The sequence below is a fragment of the Choristoneura fumiferana genome, chromosome 13 (genome assembly GCF_025370935.1).
Source record: "Choristoneura fumiferana chromosome 13, NRCan_CFum_1, whole genome shotgun sequence".
NCBI lineage: Eukaryota > Metazoa > Arthropoda > Insecta > Lepidoptera > Tortricidae > Choristoneura > Choristoneura fumiferana.
This window is the reverse complement of record NC_133484.1, coordinates 4,934,743-4,957,602: the sequence shown is the minus strand read 5'-3', so window position 1 is coordinate 4,957,602 and position 22,860 is coordinate 4,934,743. Positions and strand designations below refer to the sequence as shown.

At 38.7% G+C, this 22,860-nt stretch overlaps 1 protein-coding gene across 1 annotated transcript in view; it reads right to left on the bottom strand.

Annotated features, from left to right (window-relative positions):
- Positions 1 to 13,668, bottom strand: part of LOC141434463 (transmembrane protease serine 9-like) — a 19,953-nt gene extending 6,285 nt beyond the window's left edge. The window contains 7 exon segments of the mRNA XM_074096883.1: positions 947 to 1,082; positions 4,098 to 4,316; positions 5,762 to 5,924; positions 6,190 to 6,298; positions 6,301 to 6,351; positions 8,126 to 8,306; positions 13,515 to 13,668. Coding sequence (XP_073952984.1) covers positions 947 to 1,082; positions 4,098 to 4,316; positions 5,762 to 5,924; positions 6,190 to 6,298; positions 6,301 to 6,351; positions 8,126 to 8,294 — 847 coding nt within the window. The 5' untranslated portion in view covers positions 8,295 to 8,306; positions 13,515 to 13,668.
- Positions 13,669 to 22,860: the final 9,192 nt, after the last annotated feature.

The following is a 22,860-nucleotide window of genomic DNA, read 5'->3' as shown; positions in this document are numbered from 1 at the left end:
CACTTGTTTACAAAATATTAGGAGGCCCCTGTATAAGAACGGCACTCACACTGTGACAAGTGACATTCTTTCAATTCATTTGTGCCAGCTCATATGAATCAACCTGCTTTAGTTACATTTGTGACTTCATAACTACCTCTATAATGAAAAGATGGTGGCTAAGAAAGCTGATATAACAAGTTGACATCCAGACCCTGAGAAAGTTTATTTTGCTTTGGATCAAGAACATTGAGGATATTTCATCACTTCCATTCCACAAGTATACCAAGGGCAGACATACTCTAGCAAGCTAGTTTTTGTCGCTGACAGTAGCCTCTATTTCTAACCATATTGTGTGAGAAAGGACGAATATTGGAACGATATGCAAGTGTGCTATGTCTCTTGGTTGTCACTAATTGCAGTAGCAGGCGTCGCGCGTATTTCGTCTTTATCCACGTCAAGTAGCGGTTGACGCGGGTGTACACGCCAGGGCGGTCGGCGCGCGCGCGAGCCTTCACCCACGACACACACCCTGTAAAAAAAACATAAGTAGATAAACCTCCTTATTTTATGAAGTCGGTTAAAAAAGAGACGGAGTGATACAAAAATAGAAGTTCAATTTGGTCCTGATTCTAACCCGTCAGCCTATGTTCAGTAACTTAAAACCAAGTGTCAACTAATCTTTAAATCAGACACTGCTGATCGCCTCGCAGTCGGAAAATTGTAATTCGCCTATTCCATCTAAGTCTCTTCCAAGCGAATCCGTTCTTAAGTTGCCCTCGTCCGTTTCTTAGGTAGGGGAGAGACGAGGAGAGTTGTGACAGAGGAGACTAGTGACAACGTCGATTTATTGTAGGTAACTTATAAGGCTTGAAGGGGTCAAGATGAAAAATTTTACTCATAGTAGGTAATGACGTAACCATAACTGACGCGACTTCTGCCACGTGTTGGTGGCGTTGTCTCGCACGTGCAGCGGCCGCCGGAGTCCCCTGGCAGGCGTCGCGGCCGCCCTCGGGCTCCCCCGCGCACAGCATGTTGTCGGTGATGCGGTGCTTGTACGCAGTTTTGCGGCAGTCCACGTTGGAGATTATGGGCACGTACACCTGGAATTAAAAGTTGATTAAAATTTTGATATTTTTCACGGTGTCCACCTGGCCCTGTTTCTCAAAGCTATTAGCCTAATAATAAAATAAATTGTATGAGAAAATTACACACTTGATATATATGACCGTTGATCGACACCTCTGGACCAAGAGCTGGTACGTATTTATCCCAGCGGATCGCACTTGCGGTCCAAAGGGTAATGCGGCCAGCATCATGGGAACTCTGCCACAGGCAGATCTTTTGGACGGGGTTTTCTTTTTATATTTTTATTTCATAGTAACATATTAGATATACTTAGTTAAGGTTTCTTAGGTAAGTTTTCTTTGTCTTCTTCTTATTAGTATTATTTTTATTTAATTCAATCTGTACTTCTTTGTTTTTATTTGAGTAAAAATGCGTAATAAATAAATCCTATATAATATGCTTCGAGAAACTGGGCCTGTAGGGCTACTACGAAATTCGAAAATCGAAGTTCGTATCGTACCGTCCCTCTCGCTCTCGTATGAAATAATTTATTTAAAATAAAAAAAAATAAATATCATGGGACACTTGACGACACCAATTGACCTAGTCCCAAACTATAATAAGCAAAGCTTGTTCTATGGATAGTAGGCAACGGATAAACATAATTATATAGATAAATACACACTTAAATACATATTAAACATCCAAGACCCGAGAACAAACATTCGTGTTATTCACACAAATATCTGCCCCGGCCGGGAATCGAACCCGGGACCTCAAACTTCGTAGTCAGGTTTCCAACCACTTGGCCATCCGGTCGTCTAATTTATTGGCCAATAAAAATACTAGCATAATAGAATATTATTTAAATATTAGCTTCAGCGGGACGATCGGTACGATACCGACGAACTTCGATTTTCGAATTTCGTAGAGCCCCAGGGCCGGATTAACCATAAGGTGGAATAGGCAACTGCCTCTACTACTGCCTGTAATTTGCGAAATGCGAATAAACGTTTTCTATTCTATTCTATTCCTAGGGGACTATACTTGGTTTGGATAGGTATTTAACTAAATGTAAACAAAACAACGCCAAAATTGGTGTCTTAAATATTGAAATTCCTCCACTAAACTATCTAATAGTACATTGTGTCTTAAGGGCGGTAAATAAGGAATTACGAATGAGAGTCTATTAATGAGTCGATGTTCGTAATTCTACCGCCCGTGCGACATACAATGTTTTTCATCACATTTGCGAGTAAAATTTTATATTTGTAAAATAAAAAATATAATTCTTCTAAATATTGCCAATACCTAGGCTGCGGTCATGGTAGCGCCGCCCTCCTCCTCCCGCAGCATGCGCCGCAACGTGCGTACCTACTGTGCATGTGGTCCTGCAGCAACGCGCGCGGCAGTAGGTATCAGTAAGGGCATTGACTTTGGGCTTCATGACAAGAAAAATTGTACGCGCAAAGACTCATTTACCGACCACGGGCTTCATGACAAGCACATTAAGGTCGAGGTTTTATTTGGGGGGTTGCAACCAAGGTAGCGTGCATGTTACGACACTGTTTACGAGCAATGTGATGAAAACATATTAAAAACCTTGAACGTACCAAATCTCGGCAGCTGAAGTTTGTTTACATTTAGTTAAGACCTATCCAAACCAACGTTGAAAATGTTTCATTAAAGTAAAAATTCTATTGTAAAATACCATCCTTTCGACGCATGCTGTCAGTTAATTTGATTGGACTTGAAAAGAGCTGTTGATCTTCAAATGTCTGAAAAGGGCCCCGGAGATTTACATTGCCTTAGGGCCCCGACATGGTTAATCCGGCCCTGGGTAGCTCTACTGATGACCTAATCTTGCTCGCTAATCCTGCCGTGAAGCAGCAGTGCTGCAACTGTTGTGTTTTCGGCGTGGAGAGTAAAAACCGATGAAATTACTGCACTTGAGGTATCCCATCTTAGACTCTAGGTGGCACGCATCTGCAATATGTGTTGCAGATGTTATGGGCCTATCCAAACCATCAGGAGACCATTGCTTTTCCATCCAGTCGAATTAAAAAAAAATCAATTAAAATAAGAATAATATCTTACAGCTGAAAACAATCTTTGAAATTGCATACGTTTTTTTCTATTATAAATGCGGATACAAAATTCAGTCTATTGGTCAAAGAGACATTATATCAATGCGTATTATGTTAATGATTATCATGGACAGGGATAAATAAATAATTCCGTCGCACAGTCCTTCAAATAGCCACTGTGTTTGTTGTGTTACTTGTGATGTACATATCATTTTAATTATGCTGTAGACCTCTTGGTTTCGCCATCTTCCTAGCCCTTGGTGTTGCATGTTAATGGCGGTAGATAATCCCATTCAATCAGTGAACCAATTGAATCGTTTACACTTTAATCACTAAGTACTCCAGTAAATGGCCGTGTTGTCTTGCGCTCGGCTCGGACGCTTGCAATCACATTCACCATCTCTTTACCACCCTCACCTATAGGTAGGTACTCAGACAGTGACAGAAAGAAGTGGTGAAAACGATGTTGAACTCGAATGCATAAGACAATAAGGCAACAGTTCCATATAGGTAATAATTATTATTATATCGAAATGAGGATGAGTCAAAGACAATACAAAAGTTTACAAGATAAGGAGTTTAAAGGAGGATAATCAACAAGGTACGTACGTACATACGTCTTATCGTCAATGAGAATGATGAGACCTCTTTGTATTGGGTCATGCGTGCATTTAGAGGCAAATGCGTGCAAAAATATGTATACACCGCCTTAATGTTGTGCATAAAATCGTGTATACATATTTTTGGTACTTTGTCCGTCTTTGCCCGTGACTGTACATAATACCTAAGCCTTTCCTTAGTTTGGTATACATAATTGATTATATTTTGTGTTAATCTACGAATCCTAGAACATTCTGTATCTAGGATATTAAAAAGAGTCACTATAATACTTAATGGAAGCGCTCTTCGCAAGCTTAGGTAACTACATGGTTATGGTTACATTATAAATCCTAATTTCCTTACCTCCTGCAAAGTATTAGAAACGGAGCCACCTTCCTCAGTGGTGCCCCAGCCAGAGACCATAGCGGTGTAGTCGTCGTACGACTTGGAAGCAGTGGGCAGGCAAACAGGGCGCAAGCCTACGTCTTCCTCATCGTCCTCGTCGTTCTCGTCGTTGCCTTCCTCGCCGGAACTCTCGTCGTCGCCGCTACGTATGCGCTTCAAGGCGTTGCTTAGGTCTACCTGCAGGAAGTATTGAAACCTGTGGCCGTATTGTCTACCGATTTGGCACTCGCGATCGCACTCATTTTATCTTCCCTCCTCCCATCTCCCTCCATACCATCCATGTTGTAATAGTTTACGTAGGTACTAAGTAATTACATATTTTTTAAGTCACAAAATAATATTTCTCGTAGTTTAAAAATAATCTATTCATGTAGTTTTTATACGTATCCAATGCGCAGTAAATATAACTTGTTTAAAATCTGAGTGACGAAGCAAATTACTCAGTTAGACACCTATTTAAAGCAAGATATCAGGAAAATTCTTGCAGGATCCCGCATAAATACCGGGTGTGGCCTGTAATATGAGCAAATAATTGAAACATAGACCATACTCCGCAAACAACATAGTTCAGCGACTTTTAAAAATAATTAGTTTTTTTTAATTTTTTATTACACTTAAGTTTATTCGGAGAACCAATGTAAAGCAAAATTGATGGTTTTAGCTTGACAGGCGACGTCAGTTGTGTTCTAGGATAGCGTACATTGATAGAAGTATTTAAATTGTATGAAAAAGAAAAATTCAAAGACTATTATTTTTAAACGTTGCTGAACTAATGTTGTTCAGTTTGACGAGGACGATCTATGTTTTAATTTTTGCTCGTATTACAGGACACACCCGTATTATAATAAATGGCAGGTACCTAAGATATTTAACCTTTATTTTGTAATGGAATTAGGTTAAATTCATACATAACAATTGTGGCTATCTATCCTACGAGGGTGCATAATTTCGTAATTGTTAGAATAAGTCTTATGTAGGTATTTTATGTTTTCGCCAAATAAATGAATACTGAATACTAAATATTCGTGATTCATAACGAATTGATGTCACATATGTTAAATAGTTCAGTTACTGAAATATTATTCGTAAAAAATTTTACAGTTTTAAATCTATCCAAAATTATTAAATGTGTACGACATGTTATTTGCTTAGCTCTCTTCTTCACGGTTAAAACGCAACGATCATAACGAAATGTTAGTACAGAGAACGTGTTTGGAAAGTACGTTTTACATAGGATGTTTTATATCCTAAAAACGTGTAAGTACCTATAATGGCAATGATTGGATAGGTTGACTCCGCGGTTTGGACGCTCATATCTCCATGTTATAAATGGGTATCGTGAGGTGGAATAGGATGAGATATTTCTATGTAACTAAGAACTAACATAGTATATAAGCTTTTTTTTTTGTCACTAACTAAAAACTAACAACCAGATGAACCCGTTTCCGAATTAAATGATTTTTTTTTAGGATTTTTTTATCCCGGATTATGTATTTATAATTCCCTTGAGGGTGTGAGAAACGAATTCTTTGCAGACGAAGACGTCGGCAACAGCTAGTTATTACGTAAGTAAATATGTAAGCTACATAAGTAAATTTAACAATTTCTTCATTATTTCTTACCCTCTGATCCAGCTTGAGCAGCGCGATATCGTTGTCGTACGTCCCAGGATTGTAGCGAAGATGGCGGATGATGGCTTGAACCTTCCTGTCTATGGTCTTAGTCTCGTTGGGGTTGGACCGGTCGTGTTCCAGGAACCGTACCGACATTCGCTCTTTCCGGAAACTAGGGGCAAATTTTAAGTTAGAATTTTGTCCGAAACTGTTAAGTATAAACTTTGTCACTTCAAAGTTCAATATCTCAAAAACGGCTGAACCGATTATGTTGAAACATGTCTAAGAACTATCGCTAGAAACCTTGCTTTCAAATAAAAAAACCGCATTCAAATTGGTCCACCCGTTTGAGAGCTACGGTGCCACAGACATAGCGGTCAAACTTATAGCACACCCTCTTTTTGCGTCGGGGGTTAAAACGTGTGAGAAGCGGTTACCCAGAAGTGCAATGCGCGGCAGTGAGCACGTAGAGGTCGTTGAGTAAAGAACCGCCGCAGTAGAAGCGTCCGTTGTACATAAGCACCGCCATCCAGGGCAGCTCCTTTGTCTTGTCTCGTAACCGCCCACGATGCGCCGCCGAGTCCGCGCGATGCCGCATTCTAGGAACATGGAATGAGTTCAGTCCTATGCTTCTGTGGCTCTAAATATCATAGCAGTGGCGGACTAAGCCCGTCAGAGGCCCGGGGCGGCAAAGCAATGAGGCCCCCCAGCTTTAAAAAAAAAGTAGTTAAAAAAATGTAGGTACTAAGCACATTTTTAGTCTTGTTTAGGATTTGATCAGGGGAACGCGGAGACATTTGCCCCCCCCCCCCCCGGGGGGCGGGCCGCCCCTTCCGCCCCCTGTTACTCCGCCACTGCATTTAAGTAGTATCGTTAGCCGAAAGAGGTCCACAGCCAGAAAGAGGCCTCCCCTGTAAGTCACAAGGACCGTTCCTCTCGGCTCGTTGTACTCGTATCTGTCATGCGTAAATGCAATGTGGACGCAAGGTGGTGGATCTACGACAACCTGGATCTTTTTTTTAGGATTCCGTACCTCAAAAGGAAAAAACGGAACCCTTATAGGATCACTTTTTGTCCGTCTATCTGTCTGTTTGTCAAGACCCTTTTTCTCAGGAACCCGTGGAGGTATCAAGCTGAAATTCATATCAAATACTCAGGTCTACTGTCCCTTGGAGCTATGAAAAAATCAAACTTGAAAGCCAACGCAATCAAAAGATACAGCCGTTTATGCTGCAAATTTTCGACACTCGCAAGGGAATCAAAACCTACGGGTACTTCCCGTGAACTCAGAATGGTACGAAGCAACGTCTTATAGCACAGATAAAGGAAAAATTGCGAAAAGCGTAAATTTTTAGTTACATCATATAATAAAAATATGAACCCTCGGTGTCCGATTCGCACTTGACCATATTTTTCAAACTAGATATTGGTTTCCTGGTAACTCTAGTATAGTGTCTTTCAAGCATGTATTTGACAAGGACCCTTCAATCTGTGATGATTCAATAAGTAGGTAGGTATAGTTGCAATATAGGTACCCTATACTTAAGGTAAACGTCCGAGTGCTCGTCGCTGTCCCAATAGTTGCCATCTTTAATCTTATGTCATTAGCAATAGAGATGACAGCAGGGTGTCATCTATTGGGCATCAGCGTGTCGATCACTCGGACGTTTACCTTATGTGTAATCACGAATTGAAGGGCAATTGAACACGGCTTGCCTAGAAAAGTAGGTGAGGTTAACTACAATAAGTAGCTAACTGGATGAGCAGAACAAATCAACAGGTAACATAGTAGACATGATTGTCCTATCGTGCTACTACAATAATTATGACAGTGATGTAACAAGTTTCACATGCATTCTGTTCACAATTTGTAATAAAGAAATTTTTTAACAAAAAAGTAAAACCGACTCCAAAAAAAAAAAAAAAACGGAAAATGGAACCGACTACAAAACCCTTGAAAAATTTTTTTAGGTACCCTACTAGCCCGAAGTCGGTGCCTCTTGACTTTACGAATTGATAGTTAATAAACTTGGCCGAGTGGTTTGACCTATGACCTCTCAAGCAGACTTCAGGCAGGTTCAAACCCGGCTCGCACCTCTGAGTTACCACGAGCTTTACGGTGAAGGAAAACATCGTGAGGAAACCTGCACAAACCTGAGAAGCAATTCAATGGTGCTTGTGAAGTTCCCAATCCGCACTGGGCCCGCGTGGGAACTACTGCCCAAGCTCTCTCATCTGAGAGAAAGCCTGTGCCCAGCAGTGGGACGTATATAGGCTGGGATGATGACTAAACTTAAAATTTATTGCAATATCGCTTCACAGCATTAAAACCAGCATCTGGTTACTTTTTGCGGTTGTATCAAAAAAACTTACGGCAAGAAGGGCAGTCATCCGGCGGGTCTTGGGTAGGGCGCAGGGTAGTTGTCGAAGTAGCCCCGAGGAGCTGGTTGACCCAGTCTATGAAGCCCTTCTCCTGCTCTGGCGCCTGCGTTGGATGGCAACTCGCCACACTCACCAGGCATATAACCACTAACCACCGCATGTTGAAATTGAACTGGAACAATAAGAGGGTTTTCAGATTATCCGATCCGATATCGGTATTGGACGCCGATACCGATATCGGGGCAAGTAAAATGTATGAAATATGTATCTCTTTTACATTATCCGATCCGATATCGGATCATATTTCATACATTTTACTTGCGCCGATATCGTATCGGCGTCTGATACCGATATAGAATCGGATAATTTGAAAACGCTCTAAGAATGATTTATTGAATCAGGTGTTTTGTTGCGGAGGTCCATATACTTTGCTCACCCGCGAATCTTATGATAGCTAGGTTGTTCCACCAGAGTTGAGGTCACGCACATAAGAACATGTCGTGTAATGACAGCAGGATTTTGACATTTACTCATTCATTTCATTCCTTTTGTGCAATCAGTTCTTTTTGTAGCTGTGTGTGTGGTCATTCATTTTAACTCTGATGGAACTACCTATACGTCTATACCTATGCAACAAATGTGTGTTATGCAGCTTCTCCACCTCCGCATGTAAGAACACACATAAACACAAATATCACCACCACCACACTACACTGACGCGTTTCAAACTCAACCAGAGCTCATCGTTAGTGCAACACAACCGTTCACCATGCTACTGGACTATGTTAGACTTCATCTTGATGTCCACAGTGTGAACAGTTGCGTTCCTGTGAGGATGAGCTCGTTGAGTTTGCAACGCGTCAGTGTAGTGCGATCGTGAGGTTTGTATGATTTGTGTGAGTGCTTACAGTGTGGAGATGGAGGAGCTTGGACACACATTTGTTGCATAGAATAGACGTAACTATGTATATCATAAGGTCGTAAATGATGAGCAAAGTAATTGTTTTTAGTACAATAAGAATGCATAGCTAACTTATTTCCTGTCAGATAGAGCTGAAACTTGTTTGATCAAAATCGTTGCGGCTTGTCCTCCCGTCGTGGCAATAATCGTTGGAGGCATATTTGCTGTAGGATAATGACCGTGATTATACCTTTAATAAGCTACCGATATTTCGATGCAATTACCTACGTCATGGCATGCATGAATGGCAAAAATATTTATTTGACATTATTTTTTACATAGTTTTTTGCACATAGCCCTGCAAAACTGTTTACACAGTTTGTCTGCAGGATACAGTCTCTATAATATATCTCCTGGTATATATTTCTAATGAAATTATATTTGAATAATAAAGAGCTGTTAATCGCTGGAGGATAATGACTTAACTACCGCCTCTAGTCACATATCTAGCCCAAGTTGACCAGTAGAAACCCGTCAAATGCTATTTTTACGGTTCCATACCTATCCGAAGGCTAATGTCTCTACTCTGTCCGTCTGTCACAGAGCTTTATCTCTCGTAATAGATAGACAGCTGAAATTTATCCAAAATGTGTATTTATATTGTCACAACCGACATCAAAAAATAATAAAATTAAAAATAAACGGGGCTCACCTAAACAATATAAAATGGCTGTATAATAGTAATAATAACCGGAGCATGCACAACACAAACACAGACATACTAGACACACAGACACAATTAAATCGCAAACATCATCCTTCAAAACCTGGCACACAAACATAAACTCATACAAGACACACACACCCCGTACTACAAATACACACCACAGGTATAATTGAGAACACAACACACAAATTATACTACGACCGCGCCATACTCGCAGATCGTACTATCCACTATAATAGACCTGACATCACATTAATAGGTAAAATTAACAAAACTACATACCTCATAGACATTTCAATAACACACACACACACAATTTTAGAAGACCATCACGGAAAAAATAACAAAATATGCAGACCGAAAAGACGAAGTTGCTAGACTATGGAGACAGGAGAAAGTGTACGTAGTTCCAATAAGTCGTATCGAACATGCGTCATCCCAAACCACCTACACCATAGCTTAAAATTTTACGCATAAAATCATACGTTTACACAATTTAAAAAAAAACCGCAATACTTAATTCATGCAGAATAGTGAGAAAGTTCATGCAACTAGACCCTGAAAATAGCCCTCCGCAGCCTTCCTAAAAAATATTTAATCTACAACTCTTGTGCTATATTTACTTGGTGGATAACCGGAATGTAGTTAATACCATCCTAGAGCTGAGAAAAACCAATCCTTCGAAATAATAATAATAATAAATCCATTTATTTCGGGCAACTTGGCCCATACAATAAATACCTTACAGACTAACATACATATAAACAATAATATTTAAAGACATTTTCTATTTAGTATAAGTTTTGTAAATAGTAAGTAGATTAGATAGTAGTTGTATTTTTTAAAATTTTGTATATGTGTTATAACTGTGCTTTTCTGTTAATAAATTAGAATCTGTGCTACCTTCAAAAAAATAATATTTAAAACTAATTATTAGTAAGATAGATGTTGCTTAGAAGCAGGGCTCTGCTGAAACTGGAATTTTATAAATACGGCTGTTAAAGCGTTATTGCCATGTCAATTTTGTACGTAACCCTGCATGCGTGAATCAGACTCGCAATTGGCCGTGGTTTTTTTCTTAATTAACCGCTTCGATCATTTATTAGCAAGTAAAATAAGGACGGGGTCAATCAACTCGCGTTTTGGCAGTACCGCTACCGGCAGTGGAATTAGCATACGCCGATTGACAGACCTGTTTTGAGAGATGTTTGCACTTTTATTTTTGAGATAACTCATCCTTCGCTCATCCGTTGTTCTTGATCGAGTATGATCCGTAGCCGAAACTCTTGAAACCCACATCCTGTCCTCATGAAGGCAAAAGGCGGTATCCCAAAAATATTTTTCTCGGTTTTTTTATACCATCTGATTCAAAATGCCTTAAGCTCAAGTGTTTTTCTTTTTGAGATACCGCCCTTTCCCTTATGAGGGCAGGATTTCAGGGTAGGTAGGTAGGTGGGAGACCGAGGAGAGTTGTGACAGAGGAGAGTAGTGACAACGTCGGTTTTTGGTAACCTATTAACTGCTAGCAAGCTCGCAACAAGGCGCGTTTCCTAGCTCGAAACTTGAATTAAAAAACGCGCGCTATTGCGAGTTTGCTAGCAGTTAATAAGTTCCAAAAAATCGACGCTGTCACTACTCTCCTCTGTCACAACTCTCCTCGGTCTCCCCCTATGTACCAACTCCGATTTTCGAACTTCGTATCCTTCCATTCCGCTCACGCTAATAGTATTTAATAGGAAAGTGACAGAGATAGCACCATTCGAACTAAGAATTTCAAATTTCAGAGTAACCCGCCAGCTAACGCGGATGAGGTGGCGAATGTGTAAAGGAAACTTTTTTAAACCCTAAGTTAATATTTTACAAATTAATATATTCCAATTCCTTTGAATTTCATCTAAAAAGTTGAAGTAAAAATTTCTAAACCCTCTGGGAGCAGTCGCCCTAAATAAGCAAATGGGTCGATAATTAAAAACATATCACTTACCTACCTTAATACTATGCTAAAGTGGTATGTAATAGTCAGTAGGTAGCGTAAACTGCTTCAACTTTGCCCTCTGGCCCCAACATTGCCTGATTCGATTTAGAGTCGATAACTCAGCACCCTTTAGGTTTTTAAACTTTTATCCCTCCGTAATAATAATTCCCTTGTAGATAAAAGTTTAAAACCTATAAGAGTGCTAAGTCATAGACTCTAAATCCAATCAGGCAATGTTGGGGCCAGAGGGCAAAGTTGAAGTAGTTTACGGTATGTATTTTGTTATAAAACTAAAGCACAACACAACTCAAATAAATATTTCGATTAATCAACAATATAAATTAGGGTTGTATTTTTTTATTACTCCACGTATTATTTCAAATTCCGGACAATAATCGATATGTAAGTTATTATTTTTGATCGTTGTATCTAATTAAAAAAATCGGGCCAAAGGCTGCATAAAAATTACATTGAAAATCAATTATTTAAGTAAAAAATAATCAATTTAAAGAATACTCAAATATACTTTAGGTACAAAAAAATTGACGACATTGACCTACAAATGGCGGTAAATACTAAAGTATGGCGCCCGCATCGTGCTCCCGATTTGTATGCGCAGGCGCTTCCCGGCGTAGGCGCTACAACTAGAGAGCTGCATTTTCCTGTTCCTCTACAAAGCGTTTACCGGAAAAGAAAGTTGCAATCGGCTTTAATAGAAGTGGGACGATTAAACTAACTAGGCCTACAGGCTCTGCAGATCAATGTCGTGAATCTATTTATACGATGCATTGACGAGCATACATAGCGGCCAATAATAATAAATAACGGCTCACTTTGCATACAGGGTTTGTGTGTGACCCTTCGTAAAATCTGAAGTAACATTTTTCAGAAGGAACTCATGGCATTTACCTATTAAAAACTTTTTACAGCTAGTCACGAGTTTGTCGAGATAGTTAAGTAAAAAAACAAATACGTCAAGTATTAAGAAAAACAAAACTAAAACTGAGTCTAAATACCTATATTTACCAACTAGCTTTTGCCGGCGGCTTCGTCCGCGTGGAATTCGGTTATCGCGTGCTGTTCCCTCGGGAATTGTGCATTTTTCCAGGATAAAAAGTAGCCTATATGTCACTCTCTGGCCCACATTGAAGACAATGTAATAGACATGTGTAGGCAATTTTTTTCACTGGTTTTTTTGTGACTTAGGTAAACATCAAAAAATTTAATAATTGAATTTTACAGTTAACCGAAAATTTTAATAGCTATACAAGGTTGAAGAGTTTTCGAGAACATTTTAAAATTTTGATAAAATATTCTTGCCAGTTTTTTGTTAATCTATTCCATAACTTTGGGCTCCACAGAAAACCAGCGTTACTGCACATAATGTGCGGCAACACATGCTGAGTGGAGACCCTTTTTGATATCCTGCCGTATCACCAAGTAACATAGTTTTAGTGCTAGTTCTAGTCTTAGTTTTAGGTGGTACTTATGGAGCCAAAATAAACCGTTCTTTCTTTCTTTCTTTAACTACACATCGTATATAAACTATGTATTCAATAAAAAATCTACATACCTAATTATTTCTATGATGTAATTACGTACAAAAAAATCTGAAAAATGTTAACAAAAGAGTATGCAACAATTAAAAAAGTTGTGTTTTAGTAATTCTGTCATTAATAAACAAACGATAAACTTCAACGCTGGCTGAATGTGTCTACCTCAACAACCACTCAACATTTAAAATTCATATAAAAAAAATACACTTTAAAAAACTTACACTGGCAAGTTAACGGTTCGTAAAAGGAACGCAATGGCGCACCACGCACCTCGCGAATCCGTGGTCACACTGACGGACCAAAGGACTGTCCACTTTCACTGAGCAGCAGAGTCCTGGCAACACTCCCAAATGTACCACAGAAGCGCCCGCACGCTGTTATATCCACCATGATAACCGCCATGCATTCCATAACAAATACACGGCAGTTTAACGAGAATTGCTATCGTAATAGTATAATTGTGGCATGAGGGATTCAAATGGGGTTTAACCACACGCAAACTTTTTGATTGCGTAATTTATAATACCTAATTGATGTTAAGTGGAGTCAACTTAGTAGTATTTAGACAAATTAATATTATTAATTGTTTTTTTTCTGTATGTCTATCTAATACAGACGTTTTCAACACAGCATTAATATCTGCTACAGTTGAGCGTGCAAAAATATCTGACACGTCCTTCCGGCCCTAGAAATAGATTCGTATCAGATATTTATGCACGCTTGTTGTTTCAGATATTGGTGCTGGTGACTGTACCTATGCTGCATTTAAATCATGAGAAAATAGTACGAAAACAACCGACGAGTGGCGTGTGCGTTTCGCGTTGCCAGGTGATAGATGGGCCAATCAACTATTTTACCGACACTATGGGCGTCTCCTGCGTTACCAAAATTGTCTCTGGCGTTACCAAAAAATCGTACTTCCAACAAGATATTTCACGGTTTAATAGGTTGAACTTACGTAGGAGGCATGCATTCATGTACACCATCTATTTAAATTACAGGAAAAACATGTTTACTTACAAAAATCTACAATTGTTTGAAAAAAATCGCGGACAGATTAGTGTGGATAAAAAAGTTGATTGGCCCAAGTACTAAAGAAGATTATAAGTAGAGGTAAACAATAGGCTGCATTAAGTTAAAGAACGATCTCTTCCAATTAACTTTCGAGCAGTTGAAAATCTGAAATAGACATATGCAAGGCAATGAACAATGAATGGATAAAAATTTCTGATTTTTTCATCTCATGTTTAAATTCTTCTGTTGTAATGTTAACAAGTGTTTCACTAATGTGTCTATAAAAGAAATAGATGTTTTTTTTTTCATATTTTCCGGTTTTAAACTACTTCTTTTACAGTCAAACGCTCTACATAACATGATAAGTTTACGACAATCTAATTTAAAGTCTAGCCCCCTTATTCATAAACGACAATCAAACTTATTTTAGTTAAAATGCCGCTAAAATTGGTTTGTCCTTATCTGTCACATCGACATTTGTATTTGTTAGAAAGGGACAAAGCATTTGTTAGTTAACATAGGCTTGTTAAGTTTTATGAATAAGGGGGTAATAATATCGACATCATTTAGGTAGAGTCGATAAATGAGGAGTCGCTATGACAGGTCAAAAAATGCCATAAAAATTCCGCTCTCTGATTATGAATAATAATAATAATAATAAAATTTATTTATTCAGATAACTAGGATCCATCAGTTGTTAGTATTACTTATAAATATGTTAGGTACATGGTGTTAGTTAAATGTACGATGCTTACCGTAGTGTTAGTGAAACAAACAAAAATGACCAATAATGACCAATATGAGATAGCAATTTGATAAAAACTATTGAATTAACTACATTGCCCGGGCATTATACATAATGTCTATCCCCATTGGGCAAAGTAATAAAAAAAATGACCCATTACTATTTTTTTATTTTTACGTAAAATTTAATGAATCTTTAAACATCTATCAAAATCTGTAAAGTAAGTTATCTTAAAACGACAAAGTACGAAAGTGTATAGCTACTTTTGATGCGGACTGTACAGTCAAACAAACAGAATCATGCACAAGGGTGGAATCTTTCTTTTACTAATGTCATGTCATGTTGACACCTAAATTTATATTATTTGCCACAGAAATCACAGCAAAATTAATTACGAAAAGATTCCGCCCGGCGCGGGTCTGAATCGCATACCAAGATGGAATCTTTTCGTAATACATTTCACTGTGATTTCTTTGACAATGGGATGTCAAGATGACACAAAGCTTATACCCTGGTGGTTACATATTTGAATATCGAAAATTAAAATACCTACGTTTAAAATGTCGATGTTCAAAATACGGAAAGTTTATATTGTCGAATGGTAAGATAACCTACGTCCAATATATCGAAAATCTAATTATCTACAAAAGTGACATCGAAAGATATAAATATCGAAGTACAATGTATCGAAGTACAGAGTATCGAATATCCTATGTGTGAACTATCACGTGTCAGGGTCGACGGGCTCCGCTTTGCGGAGCTCCTTTTCCGCCCAGTTGAGGCACTTCGCGCTTTGACGCAATACTAACCTAACCTAACTTATTGAACATTATAGACATTTCAGTAAAATAATGAATTACCAAAAATTTCTGGTTCGGTTAGGTTAGAACTGTGACCACAACAACGCACGAGCCGAGCGAGTGAAGCGAACTTGCCGCGGCAGCGGCCGGCGAGTGCTAAAAATGACTAGGTTATGTAAAATAAATGTTATTAAGAGAAAGGAGCAATGAATAAAGCAGATTTGTATGTACGATATTTTAATCTTCGAAATTCAAATATGTTGACATTTATAACTTAGATTAGAATGGTTATCGACATTTTTACTCATTCGATATTTTAATCAATCGCCATTTCAATCTTAGACTTTTTACCCATAGGTATAACAACTTTTGATATTGTGATAAAATCGATATTTTAATTTTCGATATTTTAAACATCGACATTTTAACCGCAGGTATTTTAATTTTTTATATTCAAATTTGTAACCGTACCGCAAATTTGTGCACTAATATTGGCAAGACAGCGGATCTCTAACTTTTTCGGTGATGGAACCCTTTTGGAAAACTAAATATTTGCTGGAGCCCTAAAATAAATAAAAAAAACATTTAAGTATTTTTTTTATTATGGCCAGAACAGTACTTCTGCGGAAGCACACTTCGAGAATGGCTGATCTTAGTAAAAATATATTAGGAATATTAGCATACAAAGTTATGAGTTGGAACTGTTGAAATTTGGTCGCATTCCTTCCTTTGAATACTATAAGTAAGTATAGCTAGTTATAGCTAGTTAGTAGCATTGCCTTATTATTGACTAAAGCAAAGCTGCCAGCTTTTCTGTCACGAGTTGTTTCGACTAGGCGCTTGTGCAGTTTTTTTAGACTAAGAATAATTTTATGTACCTACAGTCAAGAAAACTGAATTGCGTACCATGGTGGTTACATAGTTGAATATCCAAAATTAAAATATCGATTGTATCACAATATTGCAAGCCTGTGGTTAAAATGTCTAAGATTGAAATGTGGATTGATTAAAATACCGAATGAGTAAAAATGACCAATAACCATTATATCTAAGTTATAAATGTCAACATATTTGAATGTCGAAAATTAAAATATCGTACATACAAATGTGCTTTATTCACTTTGGGACGAACTTTGGTGTGGGACGCGACGTGTGTCGACACTCTAGCCGCGTCTCACATCCAGAGCACCGCGCTCAGAGCTGGGGCGGCTGCTGAACAGGCTCAGATAAACAAGCGCCGCAAATACTCAGCTTTAACAAACTATCATGAGTTTGCGGCGCTTTCTTTCGAGACAATGGGTCCATGGTCGGAAGACACAAAAAAAATTATCAAGGACTTATCTACTCGTCTGGTTTTGGCCTCAGGTGACCACAGGGCTGGCACTTACCTCTCGCAAAGATTAGGAATAACAGTTCAGAGAGGTAATGCTGCCAGTGTCTGGGGTCAATGCCTGGGCAGAAAATTTGGATGACGTTTTTATTTTGTAACATAGTTTAGTTTATAAATAGTTTTAGTCTTGGATGTTAGATAGTATTTATTGCTTTTCCTAATTATAATGTAATGATGTATTGAATGAATAAATAAACCCCTTTATATGTGTTATCAAAAACAAAAAAAAACAAAAAAAAAAAAAAAAAAAAGTAATATAATAATAGTAATAACTTTATTCATTGCTCCTTTCTCTTAATAACATTTATTTTACATAACCTAGTCATTTTTAAAGAAGCGCATCAACTGGGCGGAATAGGAGCTCCGCAAAGCCCTGTCACGTCATCACGTGATAGTTCACACATGGGATATTCGATACTCTGTACTTCGATATTTATATCTTTCGATGTCACTTTTGTAGATAATTAGATTTTCGATATATTGGACGTAAGTTATCTTACCATTCGACAATATAACACACAGTAACAACAGTAAAGTAAAAACAAAAAAAAAGTATAACAGTCGAAATTTTTATTTTCGATATTTTGAACATCGACAATTCAAACGTAGGTATTTTAATTTTCGATATTCAAATATGTAACCCATGTGGTTTCGTGATTTGTTGTAATAAGATAACCTAACAAACAAAAAGTTGGAAAACCCTCATCATTTTCACTTCAAAGCTCAATATCTCAAAACCGGCCAAGAGCGTGTCGGACACGCCCGAAATTGGATTCCGTAGCCATTACGAAAAAATTAAGTAATATTTTTCTAAGGATTTAGTATTTTGTACGGAATATTCCAAGTTTAGGTGTATTTTATACCTAAGGCTGCTATTTACTCAGGGGCTGTACCGCCATCAATTGATTAGCGTTAACCGACGGTTAAATTGATGCCGTCTCCGTCTATTCGAATAAAACAAATAGAGACGGCTCAGACCTAACCGCCAGTTACCACTACTCAATGGATGTTAAAACAGCCCCTTAAACTACTAATATTCTCAAGAAAACTTAACCGTTATACTTTTCCTTGTAAGTTTGATATATAAAACATGTCTAAGAACCATTGCTAGAAAACCTGCTTTCGAATAAAAAAACCGCATTCAGATCGGTTCAACCGCTTAAGAGCTACGGTGCCACAGACAGACAGACAAAGTCTAAGTCAAAATATCTTTATTCAATTTAGGCTAAAACAAGCACTTATGAATGTCAAAAACAAATCTACCACCAGTTCGGAAAAACCTCTGTTGAGAAGAATCCGGCAAGAAACTCAACGAGGTATATTTTGATTGACAGACAGACACACATAGCGGTCAAACTTACAGCACCCCTCTTTTTGCGTCGGGGGTTAAAAATAAACGTTCGCCTGAAGCAATAATGAAAACTTGATTTGGTTAATGTGCCTTTGAAAGCGCTTGCAATACTATTTGTATAGGCGCTTCACAATCACAGTGAAGAGGTGTGCATTTTCTCACATAATTTTATCGGAAATACGAAAATGTTTCTCATACTAAGTCATAGTTCGACCCCAGCTGATACGACCGCGCAGATTAATTACTTAAGTACATTTGAATTTGAATTAGAAGCCGTGGTGGCCTAGTGGTTTGACCTATCGCCTCTCAAGCAGAGGGTCGTGGGTTCGAACCCCGGCTCGCACCTCTGAGTTTTTCGAAATTTATGTGCGGAATTACATTTGAAATTTACCACGAGCTTTGCGGTGAAGGAAAACATCGTGAGGAAACCTGCACAAACCTGCGAAGCGATTCAATGGTGCGTGCGAAGTTCCCAATCCGCACTGGGCCCGCGTGGGGACTATAGCTCAAGCCCTCTTGATCTGAGAGGAGGCCTGTGCCCAGCAGTGGGACGTATATAGGCTGGGATGATGATGATGATGATTTGAATTTGACATGGATTGTACAATGTACATAAGGTCCACTGTCGTAACTCTTCCATTGGAATTTGACATGGATTTGTACAGTCGGTGCCCTAACATAAGTATCCACTTTTCTATGCAACTAGTATCAAAAAGTGGATACATAAATTAGGGAACCGACCGTACTAAAGTCCATTGTCGTAAATAACTCTTTTCATACTCGGCTGGGTTCGAAAGAGCTATGCATTTTTTTTAAACTACTTGATTTGGAAAAGTAAAAAAAATATATTATGCTGAGTTGGGACAGTTTGTGTCCTCGTTTTTATCTTTTTATTAAAAAAAACCTTTAATGTCACGAATGAATGTTTTAAGGTTCTACAGGTTATTCTTATACTTAACTAACATTTATGTAAATTATAATGTAATCTTATATTGAATGAATAAATAAACTAAACTAAACTACGAGTATTCCTTAAATATATTCTGAATCGTTTACAGTTTCAGAAAAAAAATTGTTCATCCATATGAATCGGTTGGAAAATGAATCCATCCCAGCCCATATACGTCCCACTGCTGAGCACAGGCCTCCTCTCAGAACAAGAGGGCTTGGGCCATAGTTCCCACGCGGGCTCAGTGCGGATTGGGAACTTCACACGCACCATTGAATTGCTTCGCTGGTTTGTGCAGGTTTCCTCACGATGTCCAGCTCGTGGTAAATTTCAAATGTAATTCCGCACATGAATTTCGAAAAACTCAGAGGTGCGAGCCGGGGTTTGAACCCACGACCCTCTGCTTGAGAGGCGATAAGTCAAACCACTAGGCCACCACGGCTTTTATTATATTAAGGGGCTGTTTCACCATCCATCGATTAGTGTTAACTGGCGGTTAGGTGTGATGCCGTCTCTATTTGTTTTGTTCGAATAGACGGAGACGGCATCACATTTAACCGTCGGTTAACGCTAATCAATGGATGGTGAAACAGCCCCTAAATGAATCATTTGGGAACAATACTGTCGGCAAAAAGGCAGAATCTCCTCCTTTCTACATTCCGAGGTGCTGACCGTCTGTTTTTTAACCCCCGACGCAAAAAGAGGGGTGTTATAAGTTTGACTGCTATGTGTGTCTGTCTGTGGCACCGTAGCTCTTAAACGGGTGAACCGATTTGTATACGGTTTCTTTTATATGATGGTTCTTAGATATGTTTCATCAAAATCGGTTCAGCCGTTTTTGAGATATTGAACTTTGAAGTGACAAAGTCTGGAGTTTCCAACTTTTTGTTGGTTAGATTATACGTAGTTGTCAGCCAATCGAACCTCACTGGTAATCGACCTCACCTATGTACCCTTGAAACAACTAGGTACCCACGCCCAGAACATAAATGGGTCAACTAATTTATTTTTTTGGAAGTGTGTAGTGTATTTTTTTTTATTCGACTGGATGGCAAACGAGCAAGTGGGTCTCCTGATGGTAAGAGATCACCACCGCCCATAAACATCTGCTACACCAGACGTATTGCAGATGCGTTGTCAACCTAGAGGCCTAAGATGGGATATAGTGCCAGTTATTTCACCGGCTGTCTTACTCTCCACGCCGAAACACAACTGTGCAAGCACTGCTGCTTCACAGCAGGATTAGCGAGCAAGATGGTGGTAGCAATCCGGGCGGACCTTGCACAAGGTCCTACCACCTGCTGATTATTTATTGTTATGCCAAGAAAGCATTATTAACTGATTAAAAACTACGCAATAGTAATTCTCGTAAATGTAGAGCAGTCGAGCCTCCATGCAGGCAAGGGTGCCCCAATTGGAAGATAACTGTGTCGATGGTGCATTCCATTAAAATAATATTAACGTAAACATAAATAACCTTAACTGGACCCTACTACGGAAAACAAAGAGGTTCAAGTACTTTCGAGATTACAAATAAAAGTACCATCGAACCAAATGAATCAGACTCATGGAATTACATCCATACTAATATTATAAATGCGAAAGTGTGTGTTTGTGTGTATGTTTGTTCGTCTTTCACGTCGAAACGGAGCGGCGGATCGACGTGATTTTTGGCATAGAGATAGTTTATGGACCCGAGCGAGTGACATAGGCTACTTTTTATCCCGAAAAAATGCACAGTTCCCGAGGGAACAGCGCGCGATAACCGAATTCTACGCGGGCGAAGCCGCGGGCAAAAGCTAGTATAATATAATGGTGACATTTTGTAGGGTATCTGATGTTGTAAGTATCTGAAGTTCCTCCATGTAATGCTAGGATGATGATGATGATTTTTTAGGGTTCCGTAGTCCTAAGTTTTTCAAAATCATCGTAGGTTTGAAGATAATTTGTCGATTCCAGTTTATAAAATACTAAGCTTTAAAGTGCTTGGGACCATAACGCACGGCAATAGGTACGCGTTTTTACTAATTTTACATTTTTTGATTTTGATTTTTGATCTACCTATTTTGCATAAAAAAAAATTAAAGGCAAGGGTTGAATTGTTTTTTTTTTATTATATACCTACCAATGGACTGAACCTACGTTGTTAGCTTTCGATGCCTTTTTTAGGTTAGGCACAGTATATAGAAGGGAATGCGAGTTGCGAGCTACCACAACACAATATAAAAAATCGTATTATTTTTTAATGTAAATAAGTAATAACTAAATTACTAATAATGCCATGAAAAAAAAACTATAATCTATTTATAAAATTATCAGAAACGTCCACGCCAAATTGGAAAATAAAAAATTAAATTAAAAATTATTACATACATAACCCCACAAATGAAATGAACTCTACATAGAATCAAGAAGTAGAAATGGACTGAACTGTAACTCGAAAGCAACTCGCCTAGTCTGCGCGACCGGTGGTGATGCAGCAAGCAACGCTATCAGCATGCGGGTACCTTGGCACACTTGCCGCCACTGATTCAGGCTCTTTCCACGAGACATCCTCGCAAGGGCAGACGACGGGATCTTTCCAACACGCCCTCATGCTTGCATTCCTCATGCATGTTTACTTCAAGTATACCTTGGAGCTTGGAGGTTGATGTGAACCCGATTGCATCGTATTGCAATTTATATAGGGATTCATGAGGAGCTTGGGCAGTGCCTCTGGCGGCAGTCAGAAGCGTGATCGTCTTGATCGGATGTTGGGAAATATGAGAAAATGTTTAAAAATATCCGATTGGATGGGAGTCGGTTTTCAGTATGAAGAAGGTTATAACGTATAATCTAAGTGAGTCGTTTGTTTTCAAAACTGTACAAAACTTTACTAATCACAAGGTGGCCTTATGGCGAAAATTCAATCGCCGAATCTCATGCCAATTATTTTTGGATTTCCCTTAAAACAGAGCATTGCTATTTTGTTCCGGCCCATCATTTCTTTGTTTCAGGGTCATAGAGAGGTTTTCCCTACCGTTTATGCCCTATTGCTATTAGGTACATTTTTTTTATTACGCGCACCTAATCAAAAGGTATAAATCCGCTCGCGTGCGTTGCGCGCGTGTGTACTATAGAAAGAGATCCTTCTTCAAGTATTGCGGCCACTTTTACTTTTCCTAGCTTTTCTTCATCTTGTAACCAAGGTTGGAATTAGGGGAGGGTATCCAAAGCTACAGCCTCGGGGCCTTCACAAAGAAGAGCCTACCACCAAAATTACCAAAATATCCTATTTGGATGGTTCAGTAACTTTCCGTTTTTTTTCTCACCCAGGGA